General features: G+C 39.2%; 1 protein-coding gene across 1 annotated transcript in view; it reads left to right on the top strand.

Annotated features, from left to right (window-relative positions):
- The window catches only part of LAMA2 (laminin subunit alpha 2), a 412919-nt gene that overhangs the window by 191425 nt on the left and 194750 nt on the right, over window positions 1-26744 (top strand). Inside the window, exons 13-14 of the mRNA XM_014942611.1 lie at window positions 24119-24220; window positions 26147-26358. Of these exons, the coding sequence (XP_014798097.1) occupies window positions 24119-24220; window positions 26147-26358 (314 nt within the window). The remainder of the gene's footprint in view (window positions 1-24118; window positions 24221-26146; window positions 26359-26744) is intronic.

The following is a 26744-nucleotide window of genomic DNA, read 5'->3' as shown; positions in this document are numbered from 1 at the left end:
CCATGAACATGATCAAGTATGTGACTTTATCAGTAAATCTTGAGACTCGTTACTAGGCTTTCCCAGAGCTCCATGAAACAAAATATCCCTCTGCCTGCAATATTCCAGGACATAAATGATGGCTGAAAGATTTGGAAGAGTCAAAATTGCTCTCCAAAACTCAGAGTATATTCTGACTGTCCCCAGTTCCGAATTAAATAGACGTGCACACACTGTTTAGGGTTGGTCTCATCAAACCCTGTAACCCGTATTAAACTGTGTGACAAAAGACAGTTGTTAGTACAACTTACAGAGTTCAAAGTCTCATGTCTGAAAGTTACAGACAAAAGTAAAATGCAATAAGGAAAAAAAGCTTCCAAATTATAAAGGCAAGTTTTTGTGAAAAAAAAAAATAATCAGATGTTCACACGCTTTATTTAAAATAATGAAAGCAGCAGGTTTCCCCTTAAGTTATATTTGTTTATAAATATTTTTACTGTCTCTAGTATACTTTCCATCGACCGTCTATTTACTTGGCTCATTGCCATCGAGAGTATTACTCCAGGCAAACATGAAAAACTTAGCCTTAGTTGCTTTTCCTGTAAATCATTATTTAGCTGCTTTGCCTACTTTCTTTCCAGTAGTGTGAAGTGTTTTCTACATTTGCTTTTGAGAAGTCAGGTAATTCTGGGCTGTATTAACTTTGTTCTGATCACAGACTGTGTGTTCCAAAAGGGAAGTGCTTTTGCTTCCCTCTCACAAGATTTTTATGTCATGGTCTTTCAAACTCTCTTTCAGTGGTTTGGATGGCTAAATGCTGCAGATACTTTTTGGAAAATGGTTGTTCTGTAAATCTAGGACATGTATTACCACAAATATATATCTTTTTTTTTCATGGATGCAGCTAAAGTACTTACAGTAAATCTGTAAGAAAGTATTTTGCTATTTTCTTCCAAAGAGTCTTAGTGTTTTTAACACAGGAAAACTTATTTAGATCGTTATGTAGGTTTTCTGTATGTATTTTGCATGTTTTATTTTTTACATCCACTTAAAATGGACATTTTTATGTTCCTTTCTGCATAAAGGATATGCAGGACATGTAGTAACAAAGTAAAAGACTGTATTTTTCAAATATAGAAGTTTTGGCCAGTTTGAATATATACAGGGCTTTTTGGGTTGGAGATGACAAATTATTTACTCAGTAAGATAATGAAATTTTTCTTATGTTTAGAGGGAGGATGTTAGCCTAAACAGATTTTGATCTGACCTACTAAAGTGCTCCTGACATTTTTACAGCACAAATTCAGTTTCATGTTCAAATGTCAAAATCTTCAGAGAACTGAAAAGCCGTCAATCAGATTCTCTCTTGAGGCACCGGAGATGGTTCTGTGAGGGGCCCAGAGGTGTGGAGGAGAACCACAGCAGAAATAAGTGTAAAGTGACTATAGTCAACCATAGCTTTGAAAATGAGGTTCCAGAAATGTGCTGGTTTCTGGTATGGGAAGGCACAATTTTCATAAATACTACAGCACGTGTGCCAGTGCTGCAGTATTTCATAAAGCACTGGAAACACCGGTTATTTACTGAAATGTGATGGCTTTGCCTGAAGAATACAGTGAATTTAAACTTCTATTATAAAGCAGGATTTATTTTGCTCCAGGCAGGTGGTGACTACCACTTTAAAATAAATGAGTGTTAATTAATGTTTGAATACAGCAAATATTATATTGGATACTGTGGATACAAATCCACATTATTAATGAAAAGATCCACTGTAATGAGTATATTACCATCGATGCTGAATTATGATGGAAGTCTTATGGAAGGATAAATGACATCCATTGTAAAACCTAATGGATGTCATTATGGTCAGTGTTAAAATAATGAGTACCAAATGAATGAGTAATAGGAGGGACACTAAACCTAAATTCTATTCATTAGCTGTGTTGGTAAAAATGTGTAATGGGTGTCCCAGATTTATGTACACATCTGAGTTGACTGTGCATGTGCTTTGGCCAATCTGGGACCGTCAGAAAAATTTGAACCTTCCAGCAAAAAGTTCTTAACTGTTCTCCTAGAAGTACTTACATATGTTTTATGTAAAATATTGAAAGTTCAGAGAAAATAGTCTGAATTTACTCCAAGGGCCTTAAATGTTTTCTTCTTTTCTTTTGTATACAATGCAGCTTAGATAGAAATCCCAGCAATATAACAGCAGAAATTAAGCAGTCTTAATTAACTTCTGTATTTATTCCATGTTAGTTTTTGTGCCAAGTCTCCACAGAGACATTCGAAATGCTACAAGCTTCAGAGACAATTACACCGTTAACAATTGCTCTGAAAATTCCACATAATCCCATTGAGTTCTTGTTTTTAGGGAGGAAAAAAGGAGAAAGTGGCTTTGATGAGGGGATGTATCTAGGAAGAGTGGGCATGGATACCTGCATGTGGCCTAATTCTCATCTGGATGGCTAGGAAAATAATGAAGTATAACTTTGCCAGGGCCATTTTTATGGTTTGTTTTTGTTTTGTTTTGTTTTTTTGCAATAACTAAGGCAAAAATTCTCCCATTTGGTGTCAATCTAGATTGGGTATTCTAACATATATTTTAGCTTTGCTAGCAGAGATCTTTGATCTGGCTATACATTAGGTATTCCATTTGGTGGCTCTGGATCAGATATTCTGCCATGGCTCCGAGGAGGAGCTTTCACCTGCGATACTGAGAGAAATGGGAGCACAATGTGCAATAAAGCAGTAAACTGCAAACAAGATTCACACTGCAGAGCTGAGGAGAGGAATTTGTCCTGAGAGGGAGATCATAGATTCAGGTTTAGAACTGCTCTTGCCAAGTAGTTTTATTTGGCTCTTTGGGGAAAACAGAGCGAGATGTGGTGATATATTACCTTCTGAATATTGTTATGATCATAAGGCACTGCAAGAAAGGTTTATACTTCCAGTTCTTGGCATAGAATCATAAACCTTTAGTATCTTTCTGAGGAAAAGACAAGGTTTGGGAATGTAACAGCATCTAAACTGTGCTGGAGGAAAGTCCATCCAGCCCAGCAGCCTGTTCAAGCCTAGTGGTCAACAGCCAATGTCAAGGGAAGGGTGTGAGGAGCAGGCAAGGGTTTAGTGATACTTCATTGTGCACTTTCCTGCCCTCAACCAACCTGGAGCCTGGGTACTTCTGAACTGATGGAGGTGTCTTTATGTTTAGTGGTTTTCATTCATCCTAATAACACATTAAACCCTTTATCACGTGAAGACCTAACAACAAATGAGAGTCTTGTTTGGGACAGCAGGGCTGGTTCTGTGCCAGCCCGCTCTGTGTGCTGCCCTCTACCACTGCTGTTGGATTTTGAATTGTTCCTGAAAAATGGTCTGTGTGGGAAAATCCAGGAGATAAAATGTTTTGTCTCTAGCCTCAGGTACACTATTAAATATGGTTTGGGTTTTTTTAAGCAAAAACAGTGGTTTTTTACTAGGTCTTAGTGCTGCTTCACTTTGTCCATTTACACTGGCAAGTCAGATGAGCTGTCTGGAGGCAGAATTACCTACACTTTGTAAAGAAATGCAGTTATTTGCCATGGCATCAAAGCACAAAGTATTATATTTGCTTCTCATCCCTTTGTCTGTGCTGTAAGTTATTGTCTGTTCCATTTGACACTGATCAGAAAGGAAGAAAATATTTTGAGATGACATAATAGGAAAATCTTTTAAATGTCTGTTTTTCAGGGATGAGTTATTTCTCTCTTCACTTTATAATGTTCTGCTAATTAATTAAAACAGTTATGTTAACAGTGATTAGAATACTAAGTGTTAATGCATTCTATGACTTTCCTTCTATAAAGACCTCAAGAATTTTTAAACCTGTCTTTGATTCAGGTTAGTATCAAATTAAATGAAGGGACAACTTATTGTTATTACTCTTTTAATTTATGTGATTGTATCACACACTACATTTTCGTACCGGAGTCTATAAAAGGCATTGAGCCCTGGAAAGTGATCTGAGCCAGTACTAAAATAGCTAAATAAGGTTGAAGAGGGGGAAGCAATAAATCAGATCAAGCAGAATCATAGGAGGATGTGGAAAAGAAGAATTAGCATAACTACTTTTCAAGGCATATTCTGGCTTTTCTTGAGTGAGTCCATGCAAGAGAAGTAACGGTCAAAACATATTTTTCTGAGCTTATGTTGTCTTATTTCTATTGCACAAATGAGGCCAGTACTGCGTTTTCCAAAACCTGCTTTGCTGACCAAGAAAATGAGTTTTATGGGACAGTTAATTGTTTAAAAGTATATATGATCATGCCCTCATTCTTTTCACTTACCAGCTCCTCAGCTGTGGTGGAGCTCTCTGTACCCCTTTAATGATACACCAGTTCATGTTTTGCACACTATTGACATCAGTTATGAGGCAAAGAAGATGTACTTTGGTTCCTAATGTCTTGTCTTAAACATCTTTCTGGGTGCCATAAGAGTGAAAGTGTGTATCCTGAGAGTGGAGTTGAGCTTTTTGTTCTTAAATGTACCCCAGTTTAGTAGTCACTCTGCGTTGGTGCTGCCTTCTCTCTTCTTGGAGACACCACCAATTGCAGGTGGCAATGAACAGGGTTCCACTGAGGCTACTGGTGCTGTTTCTTGTATAGCAGGATCCAGGCTGGAGCATATAAATGTCTAACCATTAGTCTAATGTTGAATTTTTTTTTATTCCTATCTTGTTTTACATGTGTTAAGTCATTGATTAAGCATTTCTGATATAAAAACACCATGAACTTGAAAACAAACCCCTCTATAGCAGAAATTACTGCTAGAGCACTATAACTAGATATAAAATCCTAAAAAAAAATGTTCAAAGGGAATTGTGGAGTTCAAGCGCTTTGAATTATGACTTTGGGAAGCTGGGAAGCAAGGAAGCAAATAATTGTGCAAAAATACATGACACAGGCACCAAAGCAAGTTAATCACTTCAGAGTTCCTCCTCCTTCCCAAAAGTGAGCTGCATTACTTGATTAGAGCTACAAAAACAGTCTGACCTGAGAGCTTCTTGTGCTGTAGGGACTGAGGATTAGGTACAGCTCCTACAGTCAATTCACTTAATAACTTCTCATGTCTGAATTTGCATTATCCACTTTTCTATCTTTTTATAGAATCCAGCTAAGCTAGATCAATATCCTGAGGAAGCGTGGCTTTCTATTTTAGGATGACATTTTCCAACTTGGCAGGATATTATCTTCATACAACATGTGTACAATATGGTACTAATTTATGTCTGTATGTTAGTCTGGGAAAAGTTGCCTTGCACAGTGTATTAGACTTACAACTATTACTTTAGACATTACTTTAGACTTTTTAAAACTTAAATTATCATGCACTTCCTCATTTTACTGCAAAATGATACTGTATTGAGGAGGTAGCTAAGAAGAAGTCTAGAGTTGTAAGTGGACTGAAATGAAGGCCTAATAATTTAATAGTAATTTTCATCATTAACTACTCATTCCAATAGGCTGAAACTGGGGTAATAAAATGGTGCTTGGGCCAAAACTCAACATGCAAACTTCTGTGTTCAGCCATAAGGTGACACTTGGATGGAATGAGTTTTCAATACGCACAGTACCAAAAATTAAAAGTTTGCAAAGTAGTTTGAGCTACACTCTCAGAAATGTTGTTGACATGAGGACATATCTGTATTAATAAACTAAAAATTGCTGGGATCTATTCTCTAATTTTGAGGCCGCTGGTATGGGCATATTGGTGAAACACTACACTGTTGGATTAGTAGCAACTATTTAAAGAAGTAACATTATAGTGTCACTAATAAAATGATGATGTTATTTTACAGTACTTAAGCCTCTCATCCTCCAAAAAAGAATTGTTCCATCCAGACTATAATCTGAGAATGGCTCCATGCTTGCTCCCAGACTGTTCCCAGGAGAATTTAGGAGACAATCCTAGAGGCTTCTTTAGTTACTATTTTCTCTTCCCTCTGTGCTAATATTTTGAACTTTTCCAGAATTCGGCAGAACTACATACATCTAGTTGAGTGAAAAAAAACTTCAAACCACATAAATTGTTTGGCAAGATGAAAATCACTGGAGAAAACAATTTAAAGCAGTTTAAACAGTTGTCATTTGCTGGCTCACCAGGCAGTTTATCAAATGAATTTCCTAACTGGGAAATGCAGATACTTTGCCAAATAATTAGTTCTGTTCTGGTGTGTTAAGTTTACAAGCCAATCTTGATGGCTCCCTGTGTAACTGGAGGAGAGAGACAAGTTCCCCCAAAGGGCAGTTCATAGCACTAACTCATACTCTACATGAACATAGGTGTAACCCTCTCCTTCTGCAGTGATGCTGGAGGGAGACTGGGAATATAATCTCTGAAACTAAATGAGGCACTAATGTTAACAGGGGTTAGGGTCCCTGCAGTACCCACTTTAACTGGAAAGCATTATGCTTCGAAAAATACTCAAAAATACTGACAAAAGGTAGATAAAAGGGACCAAACCCCTGTCTCAGTCTTGAGAAGTACCTTAGTTTGTGATTTCTCTTGAAAGTTTCTCTACCAGTCTGGGCTGGATGCTTTAGCTATAAAGTAAGCTTAAATATAGAAAGTCTCATTGTGCCACTGATATCAGATTTGTGATAGAAACCTGTAGAGACAAATCAGATATCCTGTGTCATAACACCCAGCTCTCCCCATCAGGTGAGACATTTCACAAGAGTAGTAACTTCTCATTTTTCTCCAATTGCACGTGAAACAAACAATAAAGTGTCCTATGTGTAGCATGGCAGTAAGGAAACTACAAATAGCTACATCATTTGTAAATAGTGGTTTACATTACAGAAGTGTTTATATGTACATTACGGAAATGTTTATGTGTGGCAGATTTTAAAACATCAGCTTTCTAAACTACAGGCTTTAAAGCAAAACACAAAATGTGTCTGCATTGCTGGAATCATCTCCTGAATGCAAAGGTCATTTTTCCCTCCTATCATGGCTGCATATTGTCCCAGTGGCAAATATAATTAATACTTTTATGGAAAAAGTACTATTAATAAATATTTATGTATTTTAGCTTTCTGAATAAGATGAAGCAACTGGAAACTAGTCAACAGCACGTGACCAGTCAGTTGTTCGTAGAGCATCAGTGGTCCAAAGCAGTGTTCATTAAATAATTGCTGTCAGCAGGGTGGTGTAAATGTTCTGAGCTAACTTTAAATTACCGAGGTTAGGTATTAATAACTGAATTCCCTATCTCTGTGGTCTATACTGCTTCCAGTCCCCATTAACTCAATCATCTCTGCATGCAATAATCCATTAATTTTTGTACAATTTTGCACCAACTTGACGTCACGCAGCAATAAAAAAATTCTGACTAAAGTAATTTATATAATAGACAAAAGCAATATAGAGTCATTGTATCTAAACTGGGACATAACTCAAAAGAGAGTGAGTTGAGAAGTAGTTTTAATTGCATGGAGACACATGAGATGAACCCTGAGTAAAAACAAGGTCATCCTCTGCCTAGATAGATTTCCAGGAAAACAGTGACTTAACTTCTGCAGGAATTAATTTAAATTAAATGTGCTGAAAGCTGCACAAACATTTGTGCCACCCAAGAGAGTGTGAATGGAACAGCAGTTCATGTCCCAGTGGACAGTCAGTACTTTCATACCCTGCTTTAAACTTTAGCAGAAACCCTCCAATGTCCTGGAGGCCTGCCCTTATTGAGCAGAAACTCCTGTTTTCTTAGAAAAGAGCAAAAAATACTGCCCCGTGGAGACACCTGTGGTTTATGGTAAGTAGCCAAACACTAACATGTAGACCCACCACTTATCTAGCTCAAATATATGCTCCACACTTTGATGTTCTCACAGTCTCTTCTTCCCTGCAGCAGCCAGATTTTTAATCTGAAAAAGGATGGACAGAATTTGCACTGCAAATAATTCATGTGCACTGGAATTAGGCAGCATTAACTTTAAGGGCGAGAGGATATAATCATGAAAGGCGACCAGGGATTCGAGCAATATGGGAATCATTCTTGAGTATGTCTGAATGAATAATCATCTTTCACTGGGCCATGAAATAAATGAGTTGGGGCAAAGGGTAGTGGGAATTTGTTTTGATCAACTCGTGATAAAAACTTTTTTTTTTGGTCAGCTAAAATGAAAAACTGAAGGATTCATTTTTTTCTTCCAGTGAAAATGAGAAACTGAAGGATTTCATTATGGGTCAAAGGTTTCATTTGACCTGAAGCAGATTTTTTTGGGTTTGCAGGCATTTATTAAAATTAAGAGAATTAATAGCACAGCTGTGAAAGACTGATAAATTCTGTTTTGTCAGTTTAGCCTCAGAAATATTTTTCAGATGAAACTGTAAGGCAAACTTCCTCAGATTTTTCTGAATAGTTTCAGGACAAACAAAATAGCATTTTAAAAGTGAAATTAATTCATTATTAAAATGTAATAAAGCTCCTCAGATTGACTTAACTTTTATTCCAAGTAATTTCATGGTGTCAATGTTATATTCTTTATGTGCTCTTTCTCCTCCTTTTGAGGAATAATGGAGACAGTAGGGAAAGTTTTTAAAACCTCTTTTAATCCCCTAATGATATTGGCATCTTTTTCTCTTATATTTTGCATTCCCACAAGAAGTGAGAAGCTCTTTGCTGTTGCAGCGGATGCTGAACTGTTCAAGAGCAGAGCGGTCAGAATGTTATAATACAACACTGTTCTGAGGCCTTAATTACTAGCAGTCTGACTCCTTTCCTGGCAAGGCTAAGCCCAATTAAATACATATCTCAATTAAAAAAAAAATTCATCTGAATTTTTGTTTGGATTTAGGGGCTGGACTAGATGATCTCCAGAGGTCCCTTCCAACCTCAACCATTTTCTGGTTCTGTTGTTCTATGGTTAGATCCCCAAGCAGTTAAGTAACAGTAATTACTTTTACATTAAAATTATTAAAATGAAAATTATAGAAATCTAATGTTTTTACAATTTACTCTGTATCACAGAGATACTGTTGACTATTTGGAAATCACTGTGTTATAAATTATAGCTTTGTGCTGCTGGTTTTTAATCTCAGACATTCATGCTACTCAGGTGAAGGACACTTCCAAGACCAATTCCAGAAATTAAGCATCATACTGGGAATGCTAAAGGCCAGTAAGTCTTACCAGTGACCAAGTGCACAGTTAAGTGGGAGTGGAAGGATGCACAGGGACTAAAATACGATGAGAAACATCTTGCACATGGACTTTGGCAAAGTCTGTTTTTTCTTTGAAGAGTTGAGTGTCTGATACACCAGAAGAGAAGAGTTCTTTCAGTCACAGTACCTTTAATTTAGTGTTCATTTTAATTGGTTTAGTGGGTAGGTAAATAAACATTGATCTAACTAGTTAGATGTAAAGTGATGTGTTAATATTGGTAAACTGTTTTAAAAACTTGAATTAGCCATGAGTTAAAGTCCTTGCCGTGCCTGAGCCTGATCATCCCATGTTGAGTTTTACACTAAAAGCAAACTCTTATATTGAAAACTGTTGAAAAAATAATGTCACATAGAATTTACCATTTGCTGTTCGCACATTGAGAGATCAGTCCCCCAGAATACTTGCCCATTTGTTTGAGTCTTCACTTCTAAGGAATATTTGGTGATGTAGTGTATTTTGGCCTTTTCTCATTATATTTTCTGTGGTAGATCCATGAAGTGCTGGGCAACCTTAGACACCATAGCAGGTTATTGAAATTCAGCTCCCTGTGTTGACTTCAGTGGGACATTTCTTGAATTTTAAAAGGATTGTGTTCCTTGCCTTCAGGTATTTCTGAGACGCTTCTTATAAAAAGACCAAGTGTTTTCCACAGGCTGTAACTAAAAATATCATTGAGACATTTTCTTCTGTTTTCAGTAAGCGCATCTTGATGTTTGCAAACTTTACATGGTAATCTCAAATTAACTGTCCCAGAATGAAAAATATGGTATGGTGGGTGGTATGATGGGTTAACCTTGGCTAAGGGCCCACCTGGCTGCTCTCTCACTCCCCCTTCTCAGCAGGGGAAGGGAAGAAACTAGGATGAGAAAGCTCATGGGTTGAGCTTAAGACATGGAGATGGTTTACCAATTGCTGTTACGGGCAAAACAGACTTAAATTGGGGAAAATTTGCCAATTTACTTGAGTAGTGAGAAACGACAGATTCACAGATTCATGGATTTGATAGAGTTGGATCTAGAGATCATCTGGTCCAACTCCCCTGCTAAGCAGGATTGCCCAGAGCACATCACTCAGGACTGCATCAAGGCAGGCCTTGAAAATCTCCAGAGAAGGGGATCAACGACAGACATTTCAAAAATACTTTTCCTTCATCCTTTTCTAGTCTCAACTTCACTCCTTCACTGCCCTTCCTGGGTGCTGCAGGGGAATTTGGAGGGAGTGATCAGTATGTAACAGTTCCTCTCTGCTGCTCCTCTGTCTCACACATTTTCCCTGCTCTGGCATGTTCTTCAGGAAAAATCCCCTCCAGTGTGGAGTCTCCATGGCCTCCAGTTCCCATCTCTGCTGCAGCATGGGCTCTTCCATGGGCTGCAGGGAAACCTGCTGTGCCATGGAGCACCTCCTCTTCCTCCTTCTTTTCTGACCTAGATGATTTCTCTGATGTTCCTTACTAGTTTTTGTTCCCTCCTTCTCTCTCCATCTCATTTCTTTTTTTCCTTTCTTAAATATACAGGTTGCCTGTCACACACATCACACAGACTTTTCTACGTTTGTTTCCCAAGCACAGGACACTTACAGATGACCTGCATGTGTGGATTTGTGCAGGGTTTAGTGATTTACTCCCTGTTTCACATTCCATTCTTTCTTTTACCTAATATAAGCTGTTTACATGTCTTGTTTTGAATTTTAGGTAGCTACTTTTTGTTGTACATTCAGAAAGTAATTAATGAACAATCTTGACTACAAAATTCTTAACAGATATAAGTAGACACATCTTCTGTAGAAATTAGTGAAAAGAACCATTTTTTCAAGTGTTAAGTAATAGCAATTCTTGCTCGCTGGCCTTGGACACTCATTTGCTCCCCAGGGATGGTTTGCATCATCTTTAGCTCTTCAGAGGTGAGATATCACCACCCTAGTAGGCACTTGGTGCTACAGAAAAAGGCAGATCCCCTGTTTGCAGAATTTTTCGGAAATCAATTAAGTTAACGGAGCCGTAAGGGTTTCTCTCAGCAGGAGATGGGTTCTGAAACATCTGTGAGACAGTGAGAGCAGCTGTAGGTTGTGAGAGGAAAGGTCTGTCTCCCCTGGGAAGTGGTCTCCAGCAGTGACCAATTCTGCCTGTGTCTGGAAGAGTGTAAGCAAGCACACATCAGTGCTGTCCTGCACACCAGCCCAGAATACAGCAATTTGCACACATTTCCCAAGCTGGAGGAGGGCTCTGTTAAATCTGAGGCGAGAGAATGAAATGCTGAATGGATTAGAAAATACAGAGCATTTTCACAGGAGGTAGAAGAGGCAGGAGTGAAGTTGGGCCTGGGAAGGGGAGAGTGGTGGGAAGGTGGTTTTAGTTTCGTGTTTGTTTCTCACTATCCTATATTTTTAATTAGCAATAAACTAATCTTCCCTAAGTCAAGTCTGTTTTTCCCATGATGGTAATCAGTGAGTCATGTCCTGGTCCTTATCTTCACCCATGAGCTTTTTCATTTTATTCTCGTCCCCTGTCCTGCCGAGGGGCAGGGAGAGAGTGGTTTGGGCACCTGACAGCCAGCCAGTTTCAACCCACCACAGAATCCCACAAAATCACTAACATTCCAGTTGGTAGCTTCGCAATCGCTAGCTTTCTAGATCAAGCATCATATCCAGACTCATTTTGGGTGGAATTAATTCATCCTTCCTTCTTAACACCTCAGTTGATCATCTTCAGCTGAAGCTCTTCTGGCTGAACATCTCTAAATAAGCTATGGAAAAATGTTCTTGCTTTTAGGTTGAGTCAAGGAAAGAACTGCAGGCCATTGCTTAACTTTGGCTTTTCGATTAGTGGCTGTAGAAACATTGGTATTTCCCTCCTTTAACTTGGTTGCTCTTTGAAGATCTCTGTGTAGATTTTTCTCTTTAATTGATGCCAATGGCCTTTTCTGCATCCTTATAATTTTTTCAGTCCAAACAGATGTGAATTTGAGTCAGGGAGTGAAAGATGATGGATCTTTCCTTCTTTCATACTCAGAAAGATTGAAATTTGAAATATACCTTTTCAAGATGGCACTGTCCGAGAAGGAAGCTGCCAGTCATTGAAGGTGAGACATATCCACACCTCTACCAGCAACCAGGTGCAACATACCCAGTGCCCATATACTATAAGGCAAGGAATTTATTTATTAAAAAAGTCTCCATAAAATGGAAAGTTGTTGGCATTCATCGAAAAAGCAAATTGAAGTGGTCTCTTTTAGCTAGTAAGGTCAAGTATATCTTCTGGAAAGGTACAAAAGATGCAGTATTGAGTTAGATGACTAATGTGGATGTGCAGAAGATAATTTTTCTTTAGAAATAACTTTTCACACTTTTTCGTTGCTGTGTGTGGATACTTACTCTATATTCATCCTGTGCATTCATTACGATCGTATTGCATATAATTTTAGATAAGTAGACTTCATCTGTGTGTTCTCCTCTAAGCTTGTGATGGTTGTATTACTTTTTAGGTGCTTGTGATATTTTCAGAAGATTAAAATGAGGTGTATATAGGACAATACTGTCACATAGTTTTCTTGCTCAATTTGTTGTGCAATATATTCTGTAGCCAAAGGTAAAGGAATGCCTGATGTTGTAAGGTGAATTTGTGAAGAGAATAGCAGGCTTTCTTTGAAATATGTGACTCTCACTTGAATACACATAGCACTTTTTGTAAATAAATTTGCAAAATATCCACATGATTAAGTGCATGAAGTCGACAGGCCCGAGAACATTTAATCTCAGTAGAACTTTTCCTTACCTGTGTGAATTCAAATTCATGTTGTATTAATCACACTCTCCATGTTAACATATCTCATGGAACTACAATGTTTTTTGATGATGAATCCTTCAAATGGGACTCGATATATGACTTCCATAGACCTTGTGCCAGTGTGAGATTGATGGTGATTCTTTCAGCACATTTAACCCTTGGGCAGAATACTTGCCCTTTTTCTGGACAGTTATTAATTCATCCAAAGCAAATTTTCTCCATCATTCTGCCTTTAAAGCAGAGGTAACTCATGAATATAAGGCTCTTTTTTTTTTTTTTCTAATACAAGATACAGTCTATAAATTGAAATTGATAGAAGAAAAATATTGTTTCAAGTGTGTAAACAGAAGGCACTGCACCTATAGGAACAAATGGTAAGAAGTGGCAACCTCTGTTGTCTTGCTGTAAAATAATGTAATTTTTCTAATCAGGATAATTTACCGAGAACAGGTATTTGTTATGTTTTTCTTTAAGGAAATAAAAAAATAAAATAATGTTAAAATTAACGCACACAAATGCAGAAACCAGAAAGTTCATAGAGCTAGATTATTCTCACAATGACTAAAGGATTTTTTTTGGTCAGCTCCCGTTAAAGCAAATTGAAGTTGAAAGAATTAATTCTCCTATGGAGGTCTTATAAAGCTATGTCATGTCTTCTTCCTCACACTTGGGCATCAATTCACTTGTCTCCTGTCTTTCTTCCTGCTCTCCAATCTCATTAGTTTGATTGCTCGCCCTCCCCCCAGCTTTCTAAGAAGAAATACATTTTTTTTTTCATAGAAGATCATATCTAAAAAAGATAAAGACTGAAAAAAAAAAAAATTTTACCTGTAAAGGTTTTTCAGAAAGGACCCTTTCTTTAAGATTATTTCGAAACAAACTTGTTTTTTCTTACCTTCTTAAACAGCAGTACAGATTTGTAGTTTTTAAAGTTGAGTGCATATCAAGTTTTGTTTTCCCTGTGTGTGTGTGTGTGCATATAAATATTGTGTGTGTGTGTGTGTGCATGCAGGGCTCCTGTATACGAGCACATGGCCTGAAGTAGGAGTCATCTGGGCATTACCATGATGGTGATAACAACTGCAGAATAGCTTTCTTGGGTACAGTAAAGAATAGAATGACTGATTTTGTCTACACTTATTTTCTTAAAAAAATCTGCCTTAAAGCATATTTATTAATTAAGTGCTGTCTATACTGTTATGAAAAATCTTTGTTCCTAGAGTAAAAAAGTATTAAAATTCAAGTTTTGTATAATACATACATCTATTTAGTTCCTATTAACTAGCGTGCATTTCAACTAATGCAACTCAAACACCACTTTCTTTCCCTAAAAGAAGACCTAGGTATATTTCAAAACTGTGTCAGTTTGGCATGAATGAGGTTGGTGGAAGAAAGGCTGCAAAACTAACCAGCCAGGAAAGCGGCCATGAATTTAATCATGAGAAGGCACTGGCTTCAGAGGGAAAGTAATTCAAAACATGGCTTATGTGACTGAAAAGAGAGGAAAAATCACAGAATTCTGATTCACCACTTTCAGTTTCCCCTGCCTTGAAAAATGAAATCAAAATGTTTTTGGTTTTGTTTTTTTTTTTTTTAAAGATTATTGTCAGTGAATTATAGTACACAGAGATATGTTTATACAGATCTATATCTTTCTTTGATACTGAAATGTTTATTTTTATTGCTTTTAGTTTGATATGTGAGCCTTAGAGGTCTCCATGATATGCAGTGAAATGCTAAATAAGAATGTATTATTGTTCTGTTTATAACAAATGATCAGCTACCTCTGAAGAGCAGAGATTTAGGCTTCACATAATCTTGCATTTTTATTAGAAAAGAAGGATTTTTTTTTTCAAAATAGCGTTGTATTTACATGCAATTTCATTCAAAATCTCCCACTTTACAAGTTAAAAACACTGTCGGATATTAATATTATCGTTTCTGTCAGAATAATTTTGCACAACAGATAGTGCAGTTCCACAGCTCCTTCCTGCTTGAAACATTATGGTATGTTTCAATTTCCTAAAAGATCCCAAAGTGCTAGTTCTGTCGTGCTTTGCTCTGAGCTACTGGTGCAGCCCTCGCTGTGGTACGATGCTGTCCACAGGGATGCTGCACAACAGGTAAGGAAAAGGAGGGAGGAAAAGAGAGGCAGCTCTGAGGAAAAAGACCTGGGAGTCCTGGTGATGCCCATGAGCCAGCAATGTGCTCTTGTGGCCAAGAAGGCCAATGGCATCCTGGGGGGCATCAGGAAGAGTGTGACCAGCAGGTCAAGGGAGGTCATCCTGGCCCTCTGCTCTGCCCTGGGCAGGCCCCATCTGGAGCACTGGGACCAGTTCTGGGCTCCCCAGTTCCAGAAGGACAGGGAGAGGGTACAGCAGAGGCTACAAAGATGATGAGGGGCCTGGAGCATCGGAAAGGCTGAGGGACTTGGGCAGAGAAGGCTGAGGGGGGATCTGATCAACACCTATAAATACTGAAAGGGTGGGTGTCAGGAGGATGGGGCCAGACTTTTTTCAGTGGTGCCCAGGGACAGGACAAGAGGGAACGGGCACAAACTTGAACATAGGACGTTCCATCTCATCATGAGGAGGAACTTCTTTGCTGTGAGGGTGGCAGAGCCCTGGCAGAGGCTGCCCAGAGAGGTGGTGGAGTCTCTTTCTCTGGAGACATTCAAACCCACCTGGACACGTTCCTGTGGGACCTGCTCTGGGTGGACCTGCTCTGGCAGGGGGTTGGACTGGATGATCTCCAGAGGTCCCTTCCAACCCCATAGCATTCTGTGATTCTGTAATTTAAGGGTGGGTTTGGTTTTTTTTTCATTTTCTGTTGTGGCAAAGTGTAGAACTAACATTCCTGAGCTGTTTTGCTTGGTGCTTTACAAACACAGAAACAAAAGAAAGGCTATGATGGAGAATACTTACAGTCTGACTTGGTGAACTGCGCTAACAAAGAAATAGGATTTAACTATTTCTTGTTGCTGTTTAAGCTTTTTCTGTAGCAAGTCAACACTTTGGGAAGCATTCATGGATTTTATTTTTCAGATCATCGCACAGTGGGATGTCCTCAACAATATTGGCTGCAAATATCGATTACCCCTAAATGCAATAGCGCGGCTGAGGGAAGTATTTTTACTAAGAGCAGCTTTTAATTTGCACTTGAACAGTTGCTCTTGTTTCATAGTCCTGCAGTTCTGTTTTTAATAATCCGTGCATGCTGGAATTTTGTTGCCATAGAAATGTGAGCTTTTTTAGTTTTGCAAAATTATGCAATTTCTTTTTTTCTTGTTAAAATATTCATGAGGGAGTGCAGCCGCAGATGGAAGGGTAAGGGTCCATTCTTGTGTCTTATTGGAATTGAACTTTGACATAAATGTTCTAGCTAGTATTTTGTTCTAATATTACAGGAAGGCATTTATTGATATGTCTAACATACAATCATACCATAGTTTGAATTGGGAGGGAGTTCCTCTTGAGGGTCCATTCTTGTGTCTTATTGGAATTGACATTGACGTAAATGTTCTAGTTAGTATTTTGTTCTAATATTACGGGAGGAGGGCATTTATTGATATGTCTAACTATGGTATGATTGTATGTTAGAGTTGGAAGGGAGTTCCTCTTACACTGTCCACTGTAATTATGGATTGTCCCTTTAGAACCAAAGACCATGGAGCTCAGAGATGAACATTTAATCAGTAAAATTTAGAAATACTTTCAGTTATGAGGTTGTTGACAGGTACAAGGCCAACAGTAAACTTTTTTTTTTTTGGTCAGAAACATTTGATGAGAATATATTTAGAAACATGTCAAAGTTGATGGTCAAATAGTGAGTTTGATTTCAGTATCACTAGCAGTCTGAACCATCTTCACAGTTAAAGGAAAAGTGGTGTTTTTATCCAGACCTACCCCCTTCAGCCACTCTGGCCCCGCTAAATCAGTGCTTATAAAGATCAGAGCAGCTGTTGCATAAAAGCAATCAGCAGCTGGTGAGTTTGTGTGAGCTGGGGTTTCCCCTCTGCAGTTTAACTATGTTCTGCCAGGGGAAAATGTCTGTAATTTTGGTGACATCTGAGGTTAATATTTTAAAATATCCCTCTGTGAGGAGTGTCTGACATACACCGTGTCACAGCTACGGTGTCACAGCTTCTGGAATATTTTTCTCAGACTGGGAGACTTCCAAAGAGTGAGATTTACTTGCCACCACAGTAACAGGCACGGGCATAACTCCATGAATTACAGTCACCATGTCACTACTGGAAGAACAGATCCCCAGCTTCATATTTTGGAATCCTTGATCTAGTTACAGGAGCTTGGGTAGCAGTGGTTGGGAAGGCACAGTCACATGAGGACTTTGATCATACGGAAGGGGAAGGAGGAAGAAGAAAGTGAGTTAGTACACTAAGGTTATGGGCTGTGGTTACTGTGGTTAAGTAGCTATAAGAAACTAATCATATATTCTAAATTTTGTAAAGACTTATCATTAGCAAAGTGGATTTTAGACTTCAGGAATGGTTGGCTAGTCAGTTCTGGTTTTCTTCTCCAGAGAGAGGAAATGACAGCTTGGAATGATGGTAGAGATTTCAGAATTAGTAGAGTAAGTGTCTACATTCATAAGCACGTTTCAGGAAACAGCCTATGATCTTACTGTGCAATTTTCTTCGTCAGCCACTGATTCCATTAATTTTGTAAGTGTTAAGTTCAGAAAGAGCAACTACTCAGCCTAAGTAGGAGTGGCAGCACAGGGCTCACAGGAGAGCTGATACCCTTCAGTTCCCATCTTCCTCAGGAACTGAGATTTATTCTGTCTTTCCTTTGAGTTCCATGATACCATTGAATGTTTCAACATGTATTAAACTCAATGAATTGCTGCATTTTATTTCAACATCTGATTTTTCTTTGCTTCCAAATAATGCACTCTGGTTCATCTAAGGAGGAAGAGGACCATGATTACGAAATGGTGATGTTAATACAGTGTCTCAGTAACAGTTTTTTGGGGAAAAAAATGAAAGCTGCAGATTGGACAGTTCTTTCCATTGCTGGGAAACTTTAAAATATTCAGATTTATTGTGAATGTGTTGTTCCATTATCCAGTGTATGAAGGATGAAGGTCTTATGCAATCAGTTTTTAAGGATTTTTTTTGAGTTTTCAATACAGGTTGTTTGAGATAGATAGAGCAAATGAATGTTTTCTCACTGCTGTGCTTTACAGCTTACTCTTTGATTTCTTAGGGTATAGCTTAGACATTGGAGAACATTTTGTGATCAAATTAGTGGCTACATTGAAGAAAACTGCTTCATCTTTGACTCAACTCTGCCTTTACTTGGGATCAGGAGAGGAAATACTAAAAATTAAGGAGACCGTATCATAACATCCTCAATAAGATTCCAGAAAAGAATTACTTGGAAATCTTTTTATAGTGTGACTTTATTATTGGAGTGGTTGGTTTCAAGAAACTAGAGTTGACAGTGAATGGTTTGAAATGCTCTGTTTCCCCTTTGTGTGGTTCAGTGTTGTAGAAAAAACTCATGGAAAGTAATGGAACCAAGTGATGTAGCAGTCAGGCTACTTTATATAAGCTTATTCCCTCCTTGTTCCATTAACTTCTTTGGAGAAATATTCTGAATAAGTGAATTTAAATAGAATGTAGCATCAATTTATACAATTTATATAGAAGAAGTTTGAGTGTACTTAGGCAGGGAAACTGTAGGATTCTGAACTGGCTGGGACAGAGTTGGAGCAACTGTAGGTGGTAAAGAGTTGGGGAAAGAGCCCATTCTTTCAGGGGAAAAAATGTAACTTTTCCTATGAAGAAGGCCCTGGCATTTTTTAAAGCTAGCCAGAACTATACTGTCATTCAAATGGAACATGATTATTCTGCTCCCTGCTTTATCTGAAATATTACTATAATGCCTCAGAAGAGCTTTTATATCCTATCTAAATTCAAGTCTGTCTAAGAGAGGAGAGTGTATTTAATCTCTAATTGGATCTTGAGCAGAACTAAAACATGCAATCTTTACTGAGAGCTATTACTAAATGAATAAAAGTTTGATGATTTCTTGGTGATGGTTCTATCAGAATTCTTCCCTAGTCCATGCCTTCCCTCACTCTACAACCAGCACGAAGACTGGATTGGCAAAACAGAATTAACTGTCATAAATTTAGTCATCACTTTATCGTAAAGAAGATAATAATCTAGATGAGAGCTGGATTAACAATAGAGTATTTTCTTCAATGTAAGTAAATTAAGTTAGGAAAAGCAGCCCTTTGTCCATTCCTTTCTGCACTGGGGGGGCTGGCTAGAAGAACAGATAAACACTTGGCCATCAGTTAAGATGGTACATTGTTCAAATCATATCGCAACTGCAGAGGTGCCAATCAATTGTGGAATAAATTAGCCACTAATAAACTAAGAGCAACCTTTTTTTTTTTTTAAAATGAATTTCTTTCACATAGTTAGTGCTGGTGTTCTGGTGGCAGATATCTCTGTATTTGCTGAATAAAAGTAACCTGTACCTAGAGAGTTTGTGAAGGTGAAAGAGTCCAAATAAACTTCACCATTTTATTGCAGCTCTATTTCATGGAAACTCAAGAAGGCCAGCAGGGAACGTTAAACTCTAGATAATATGATTTCATTACCTTCAAGCACGGTATCTAGGGGTAGGTATTGCCACCAGGAATATGGCAGAGCCACTGGAAGGCTGAGTGAGCATCTGCATCATTTCTCATAATCGTGACAGCAACAAAAAGAACATTCACTGGCATATCAGGAAATAAATGAGGTGTTTGTGTGTTTTGGGGGTGTCTTCTGGAATAAGAGAACATTATCATCTCTTGGAACCTTGAATTACTATCAGCAGCTTGAGCTTCTCCTTGGTTTTGCATTCAGCAGTGTGTGCACTAGCTTTCTCCACTGAAATGTTCTGCCCGTTCATGTTTGTAAACCTCTGTTTTTTGTTTGGTTTTTTTTTAACTTTTTCTGGTAGCATTTGATCACTAGGTATAGTTCCAATTGTTTCTTTATGTATACAATAATGGAATAGCAAGCAGGGTTCATGCTTCCAAAAGCATGTCACCTTTCTAGAGTTGCATTGCAGCTCTATTGGTCTAGTAAAAATGTTAACTCTCTGTAATGCTTGTCTCTAATACAGTGTATCAGTGGAGATATTTCAGCTAGAAATGCTGTCAGTGAAGAGGGAAAAGATTGTCCAACTTCTTGCTAACGGTGCCTTTTACCTTGCTGATTTCTAGAGTTTGGTGTTGCATGAGTATTGGTGTAAATCTAGTTTAATGCAGAAATATACTTTTGCTTTTGAAGGTGTCACATTCTCTTGGTCTGGGCCTGAGGTCAGAGCCTCTCTGAGCTAAATCTGTTCTGATATAGATTTTACTACTAAACAAATGAGCAAAGTGCATGTTTTATTTCAATAATTCACTTAGTGTGCAATACTTGTCTCATTTGTGAAACATATTTTATGTGTTCCAAGTTAATTTCTAAATATAAATATGAAGTGAAGTGATTTGAAAGTTGTCTATCAGTGGGGAAACCACAGAGCAGCCACTCTCTAGATTCCTTTGACTTTCTAAATATAAATATGAAGTGAAGTGATTTGAAAGTTGTCTATCAGTGGGGAAACCACAGACCAGCCACTCTCTAGATTCCTTTGTACAAAGAACTTCTCCAGTTGTCTACATGTAGCCCCGTAGTGCCATATCAGATGCCCCAATATATTCCGTCTGGCTTCCACTCAGGAGGGTCATGGTCATCTAATTCACAAAAAGGCATCTATATTTAGATGCTTTAATCACAAACTTGTCTCTTCCTAGCTGACAGAAGGGCATTTTACTGCTCAGAGATCAGGGATTGGAAATGGCACCCTGGTTAGTGGAGGTAGCTCCTGATCTTCTGAACTTACACTTTGCAGATGTCGTTCAGAAGGAATAAGGCAGCCTCTAGTGGAGTGGAGTAAGAGCTAAAACTTTACAGGCAGATTTACTAAGGCATTGGAGAGGGAAAGTGTAAATCCCCAAATGATTCAAGGATAGGATGGGTTATGAAAGCTGCACAAGAAAGAAGTACTCTCCAATGCCATTGGCAGGAGGGATCCTGAGAGCTTGCCTCAGAAAAGCACTGACAGCTGGGGAGGAAGAGAAAGACTGCTAGAATTTGATTTCCATATGAAGAGATGCAAGAATTCCTCAGCTACGACTTTGCAAATATTTGTAGCAATGCTGTTTGTTTTCAATGCTGTAAATATTTGTGTTTTACTATCACTTGTCTTGATTTAGAAGTGGGTTTAGTGTGACAGGCACAACATTAAAGTGTGCTTCACACAAGGTAGCACTGAGTGCTTCCTCCTGCCCTCCAGCTTTCTTCCCCTTGAGCATGGCCATTTGTTCAGGGAAAAGGAGCCATCTCTCCTGCTTCAGAGGGCTTTGGCTGACCCAGAGTGCAACCCTCAGGATGTCGTAACTGGTCTTGTCTGCTTTGGGTTATATCCTTTAGCAGCATGTAACTTAATAATAGGAATAAAATTAACCCTGAACAAGCAAAAAAATTATCTACAAGAAATTTGGTGTGTTGGAATTAAGATAGCTGTGATTTCTCTCCCCTACACTTGTGGTTCTTGGGGGATCTGTGACTTTTCTTGAACACGTAGATTCTGCCTCCCGAGCTGGGAGGAAATATTTGATGGATTAATCTAAAAACAAGTGGGAGAGAGAAAGTAAATTCTGTGGAACTTCCTTGACGTTTTTAGTCAGCTATTCCTGTCTCAACACCGCCTGCCTGTGTCACCAGCAAGGCAAGCTTTTGTGCTGTTCCCTTTGGTGTTGATATGGCCTCAGATGACAGTCCTTGAGGCAGAACTCTGGATCTTCAGGTATACAGAGAACAACAGCAAAATGAAGGGATCTCACAGGTGCCCAACTTTTGTATTGCATTTGTATTCAAAATGCAGTTAAAAGTATTTTTTGCACCAAATGAGACAAAATTGTTCATGCGGCAGATAGGTTGACCTCTGAATTCTTTTGCCTGGGAGTGAGCTTGTACTTTAAATATACAGGGGAAGGAAATTACCTTTATAAACAATGGCAGAAGGAAGTAGTACTTTCAGTACTGTCTGGTTTATATAAGTTTGTTGGGTTTTTTTCCTAATCTACATTGCTATTATACAGCACGTAACGTGAATATATATTCCCAGCTACCAGGTACTGTCTCCGATAAGTGCCATTTTGGGACCTTGACTTCAATGTGCCATCCTGTTTGTGATATGCAAATCTTGCCAGCTGCAGCTGTGAAGCTCAGCCTGCCGTGGCTGGCAGGGACCTCAGGGGACTTCTTAGTCTCATTTCCAACTCTTAGGCATCGTACCTAGACTATCTCTGACACGTTTGAACTGCTGTTAAACATTTAATGAAGGAATTCAATAGCATTTTTCAAGTAGCTTGATACTGTTTTGACCATCCTTACAGTCAGAAGGCCTTCTGTATACTCAAGTTGAATTTTCTTTATGCCTTCCCTGCAGTTGTCACAGGAAAATAGAAATGGCTATTTAATTTTTCCAGTCTTTTATGTTTTGGTAAACTATTTTCCTATTCCCTCTTAGTGTTCCTTTTTCTGGAGCAGTCAAACCCACCCCTTTCCTGTGCCCAATTCATTCTGGTTGCTTTATCTAAACTGTTATCTATTTGTCTACTCGTTTCTAACAGCTTTTTGGTCGAAGTTTGCATTATTGACTGCTTTTCTACATGCATTTATTTTAAACCAGAACCTTTCCTTTCTTCTCCCCCCCTCCCCGTTTGACCTATCAATTCCTCATGTTGGATTTTCATTTGCTAAGGTAAAGGTTATGTAGTTGGGAAAAAATAAAATCTGTCTTGGTACATATTTTTTATAGTTTGCCTGAAACCACACAATCTTTGTTTTCCCATTATTTTTACTTTCTTGAATCCTTGAGTTAGTCTGAACTTGAAACAAAAATGAAGTAATTCTGCAAAAGTTACTCTTTTAAAATGCTTGCCTAAAGCTGAAAGCAGGTCTGGGTACTTCTTGCAGTATTTCAGATATCTAAATTTTCTACTTTTCTAGTTATAATCCAGTGTTAGGCCTTGACCAAAGGCAAAACAAAGATGCTGTAAAAGGTGTGTCTAAGGAAAAAAAAGTATTTTCATGTTGTTACGATTAAAGATGAATGTAGTTGCATTGGTCACTGTGTAGATAAACATCCCACACCAATGTTTACTGATGATGCAAACCAGGAGGAGCTGTGGGCTCCCTGGAGGGTAGAGAGGCCCTACAGAGAGATCTGGGTAGACCAGAGAGTTGGGCAATCACTGAACATGCGAAATTTCACAAAAGCAAGTGCCGGATTCTGCATCTGGAACAGGTTAATCCTGCTTAAACGTACAAACTGGGGGACAAGAGCCTGGAGAGCAGCCCCGTGGAAGGAAATCTGGGGGTTTGGGTTGATGGCAAGTTGGTTATGAGTCAGTAGTGTGCCCTGTCAGCCAAAAGGGTCAACTGTGTCCTGGGGTGCATCAAGCACAGCATTGCCAGCTGGTCAAGGGAGGTGATTGTCCTGCTCTACACCACACTGGTATGGCCCCACCTTGAGTACTGAGTGCAGTTTTGGGCACCTCAATGTAAGGACATCAGACTATTCATCAAACTGAGAAAAGTTCATTCTAAGAAAAACATCACTGGCAGGGGTTTTTTTTTGATAGTTTGCCCCATCAGCAAAATTAAAGTTATTAGATCTTCTGAAGATTTCTAAGGCTGCTGATGTAGAGGCCGAGCTTAAATGAGGACCATATAACTGAAATACAGTGAAAACCTAATATCAGGATCATGTGGAAATTTTGCAGGGATTTCAGATCTGTTCCTGATTACTTTGCTAGTCCATGTGTTTAAGGAATTTGCAGACTTCAACATGTATAGAAGAAAAATGACTAAGCATAATTTCTGGATGGTTGAGCAAGAAGGGAATAGTCCGTAGATTTATAATACCCAAATATCTGCATATGGTTTTGGAACACTAGAAGTCTTTTCCTGGGAAATACTGATGCTGGAGGTAATTGCCCCCAAATGGTTAAGGCCTGTTTGCTTTCATTTAACTCCTTTTTTTTGGGTTTTTTTTTCTCCCCAGGTAGCAGCGGCTGGAGGACGTCTCAAATTTACAGTCTCATATGACTTCACAGAGGAAGAAGATACAGTTCAATTGATGGTTCAATCTGATGTCATCATAGAGGTAAAGTGATTTTATTTTCAGCCACCAACAAACAAAAAGATAGAAAGAAAATTGCCTACTTCTTTGGATGTTCAGCATGAAGCCTAATGGTTGAGGACACAAAACAGCAGGGTGCATGTACTTTCAGATAATTTATAGTATCAGAAAATGGACACACTTTAGAGAACAAAAATCTTCAGTATCTCAAGGAGCCTCTAGTAATATTGCAGTAGCTTAAAAAGCTATATTCTTCCTGTTCATCAGGAAGAATGAAGAAATCCTTGTGTCTACATTGGAGAGAGATGGATTTGATGGATGGACCACTTTGTGGATAAGGAACTGGCTGGATGGCTGCACTCAAAGAGTTGCAGTCAATGGCTGAATGTCCAAGTGGCAAGCAGTGATGAGTGGAGCCTCTCAGGGGTCAGTACTGGGACCAGTGCTGTTTAATATCTTTGTTGGCAACATGGACAGTGGGACAGAGTGCACCCTCAGCATGTTTGGTGACGACACCACGGTATGTAGTGTGGTTGACACACTGGAGGGAAGGGATGAGAGTGCACCCTCAGCAAGTTTGATGACGACACCATGAAGGACTTGGGGGTGTTGTTGGATGAGAAGAAGCTCAACATGACGACACACTGGAGGGAAGGGATGACATCCAGAAGGACCTGGACAGATTTGAGAGGTGGACCCTCATGAAGTTTAGCAAGGCCAAGTGCAAGGTCCTGCACCTGGATTGAGGCAATCCTAAGCATGAATGCAGGCTGTTAGAGGATGGATTGAGAGCAGCCCTGAGGAGAAGGACTTGGGGGTGTTGTTGAATGAGAAGAAGCTCAACGTGACCTGGCAATGTACAAGGCCAAGTGCAAGGTCCTGCACCTGGATTGAGGCAATCCTAAGCATGAATGCAGGCTGTTAGAGGATGGATTGAGAGCAGCCCTGAGGAGAAGGACTTGGGGGTGTTGTTGGATGAGAAGAAGCTCAACATGACCTGGCAATATGTGCTGGCAGCCCAGAAAACCAACTGCATCCTGGGCTGCATCAAAAGAAGCGTGTCCAGCAGGGCGATGGAGGGGATTCTACCCCTCTACTCCAGTCTGGTGAGACCCCACCTGGAGTACTGTGTCCAGCTCTGGGGCTCCCAACATGGGCATAGATATGTTGGAGCAGGTCCAGAGGAGGCAACGAAAATGCTCTGAGGGCTGGAGCCCATCTGCTGTGAGGACAGGCTGAGAGAGTTGGGGGTGTTAAGCCTGGAGAAGAGAAGGCTCCAGGGAGACCTTAGAGCCCCTTCCAGTCCCTCAAGGGGCTCCAGGAGAGATGGGGAGGGACTCTGGATCAGGGAGGGGAGCTGTAGGATTAGGGGGAAGGGTTTCAAACTGAAAGAGGAGAGATTTAGATGAGATCTCAGGAAGCAGTTCTTTCCTGTGAGGGTGGTGAGAGCCTGGCCCAGGTTGCCCAGAGAAGCTGTGGCTGCTCCATCCCTGGAGGGGTTCAAGGCCAGGCTGGATGGGGCTTGGAGCAACCTGGTCTGGTGGGAGGTGAGAGGGACATTGGAACGAGATGATCTTTAAGGCTACTTCCAACTCTAACCATTCTATGATTCTGTGAAATAAAATCATTGTTTGTTTGAGGTAGCACTTTCACATTCTTTCAGCAGACCTGGTTTTGTGCCGCGTGGCACTGGACGGATTAGCTTTTGCCTTTGCAAAGCCCTGACAGTAGGTTTTAGCAGAATAACCTAAACTTTCTTTTGCACTTTCAACTGTATCAGGCAAGCCCATTTCAGGGTTATGAAAGGTGAATGTTATTCCTGATATTTATTATTCTTATAAAATATATTATTCAATAAATCCTATGCCCCAGCTGGCTACAGATAAAGCTTTTTTCCTGATTTTTTTTTTTTTCCTAATTTAAATATCTATCTCTCATGGCTCTACCCAGGGAGGTGACTTGCGAATCAACGCTCCAAAAGAAGGGATTCACCTGCCGCCTTCTGAAGAGCACACTGAAGAAATTGTGCTGAAACCAGAGTCTTTCTTTGTGCATGGCACTGATGTTCCTGTCAGCAGGAGGGAGTTCATGACTATCCTTGCAAATGTGAAGAGGATCCTCATCCGAGCCCCGTACAGCTATGGGCTGAATGCCATCTACAGGTGAAGGAGGGAAACTTGTCTTAAAATACTTGTTTTTCTGTCTTCAGAGAATTCAGCTGATGTAATTTCAAACACACAAATTTATTACCATGAAATCCATAGCACTCATTTAAACTTTCAAACATTTTGTTAGTATTTTTTTTTTCGTTTTGGGGAGGCAGGAGGAGGAGAGGCACCAGAAAGAAAAAGCATTGTAAGAAAATAGAATCACATGGACTATTAAGGCATGAATGACGGTTCTATATATTTATTTATTTGTGAACACTGTAATTCCCGTGTATGTGGTAAATCATGGACTGCAGTAATGACACGTGGAAGTAAGAGATGATACATTGCTTATATATTGTTTTCCCCATTTAATGAGAATACAGGGCCACATTAACAGT

The sequence above is a fragment of the Calidris pugnax genome, unplaced genomic scaffold, assembly GCF_001431845.1.
Source record: "Calidris pugnax isolate Ruff unplaced genomic scaffold, ASM143184v1 scaffold86, whole genome shotgun sequence".
NCBI lineage: Eukaryota > Metazoa > Chordata > Aves > Charadriiformes > Scolopacidae > Calidris > Calidris pugnax.
This window is presented reverse-complemented; position numbering and strand designations above follow the sequence as displayed.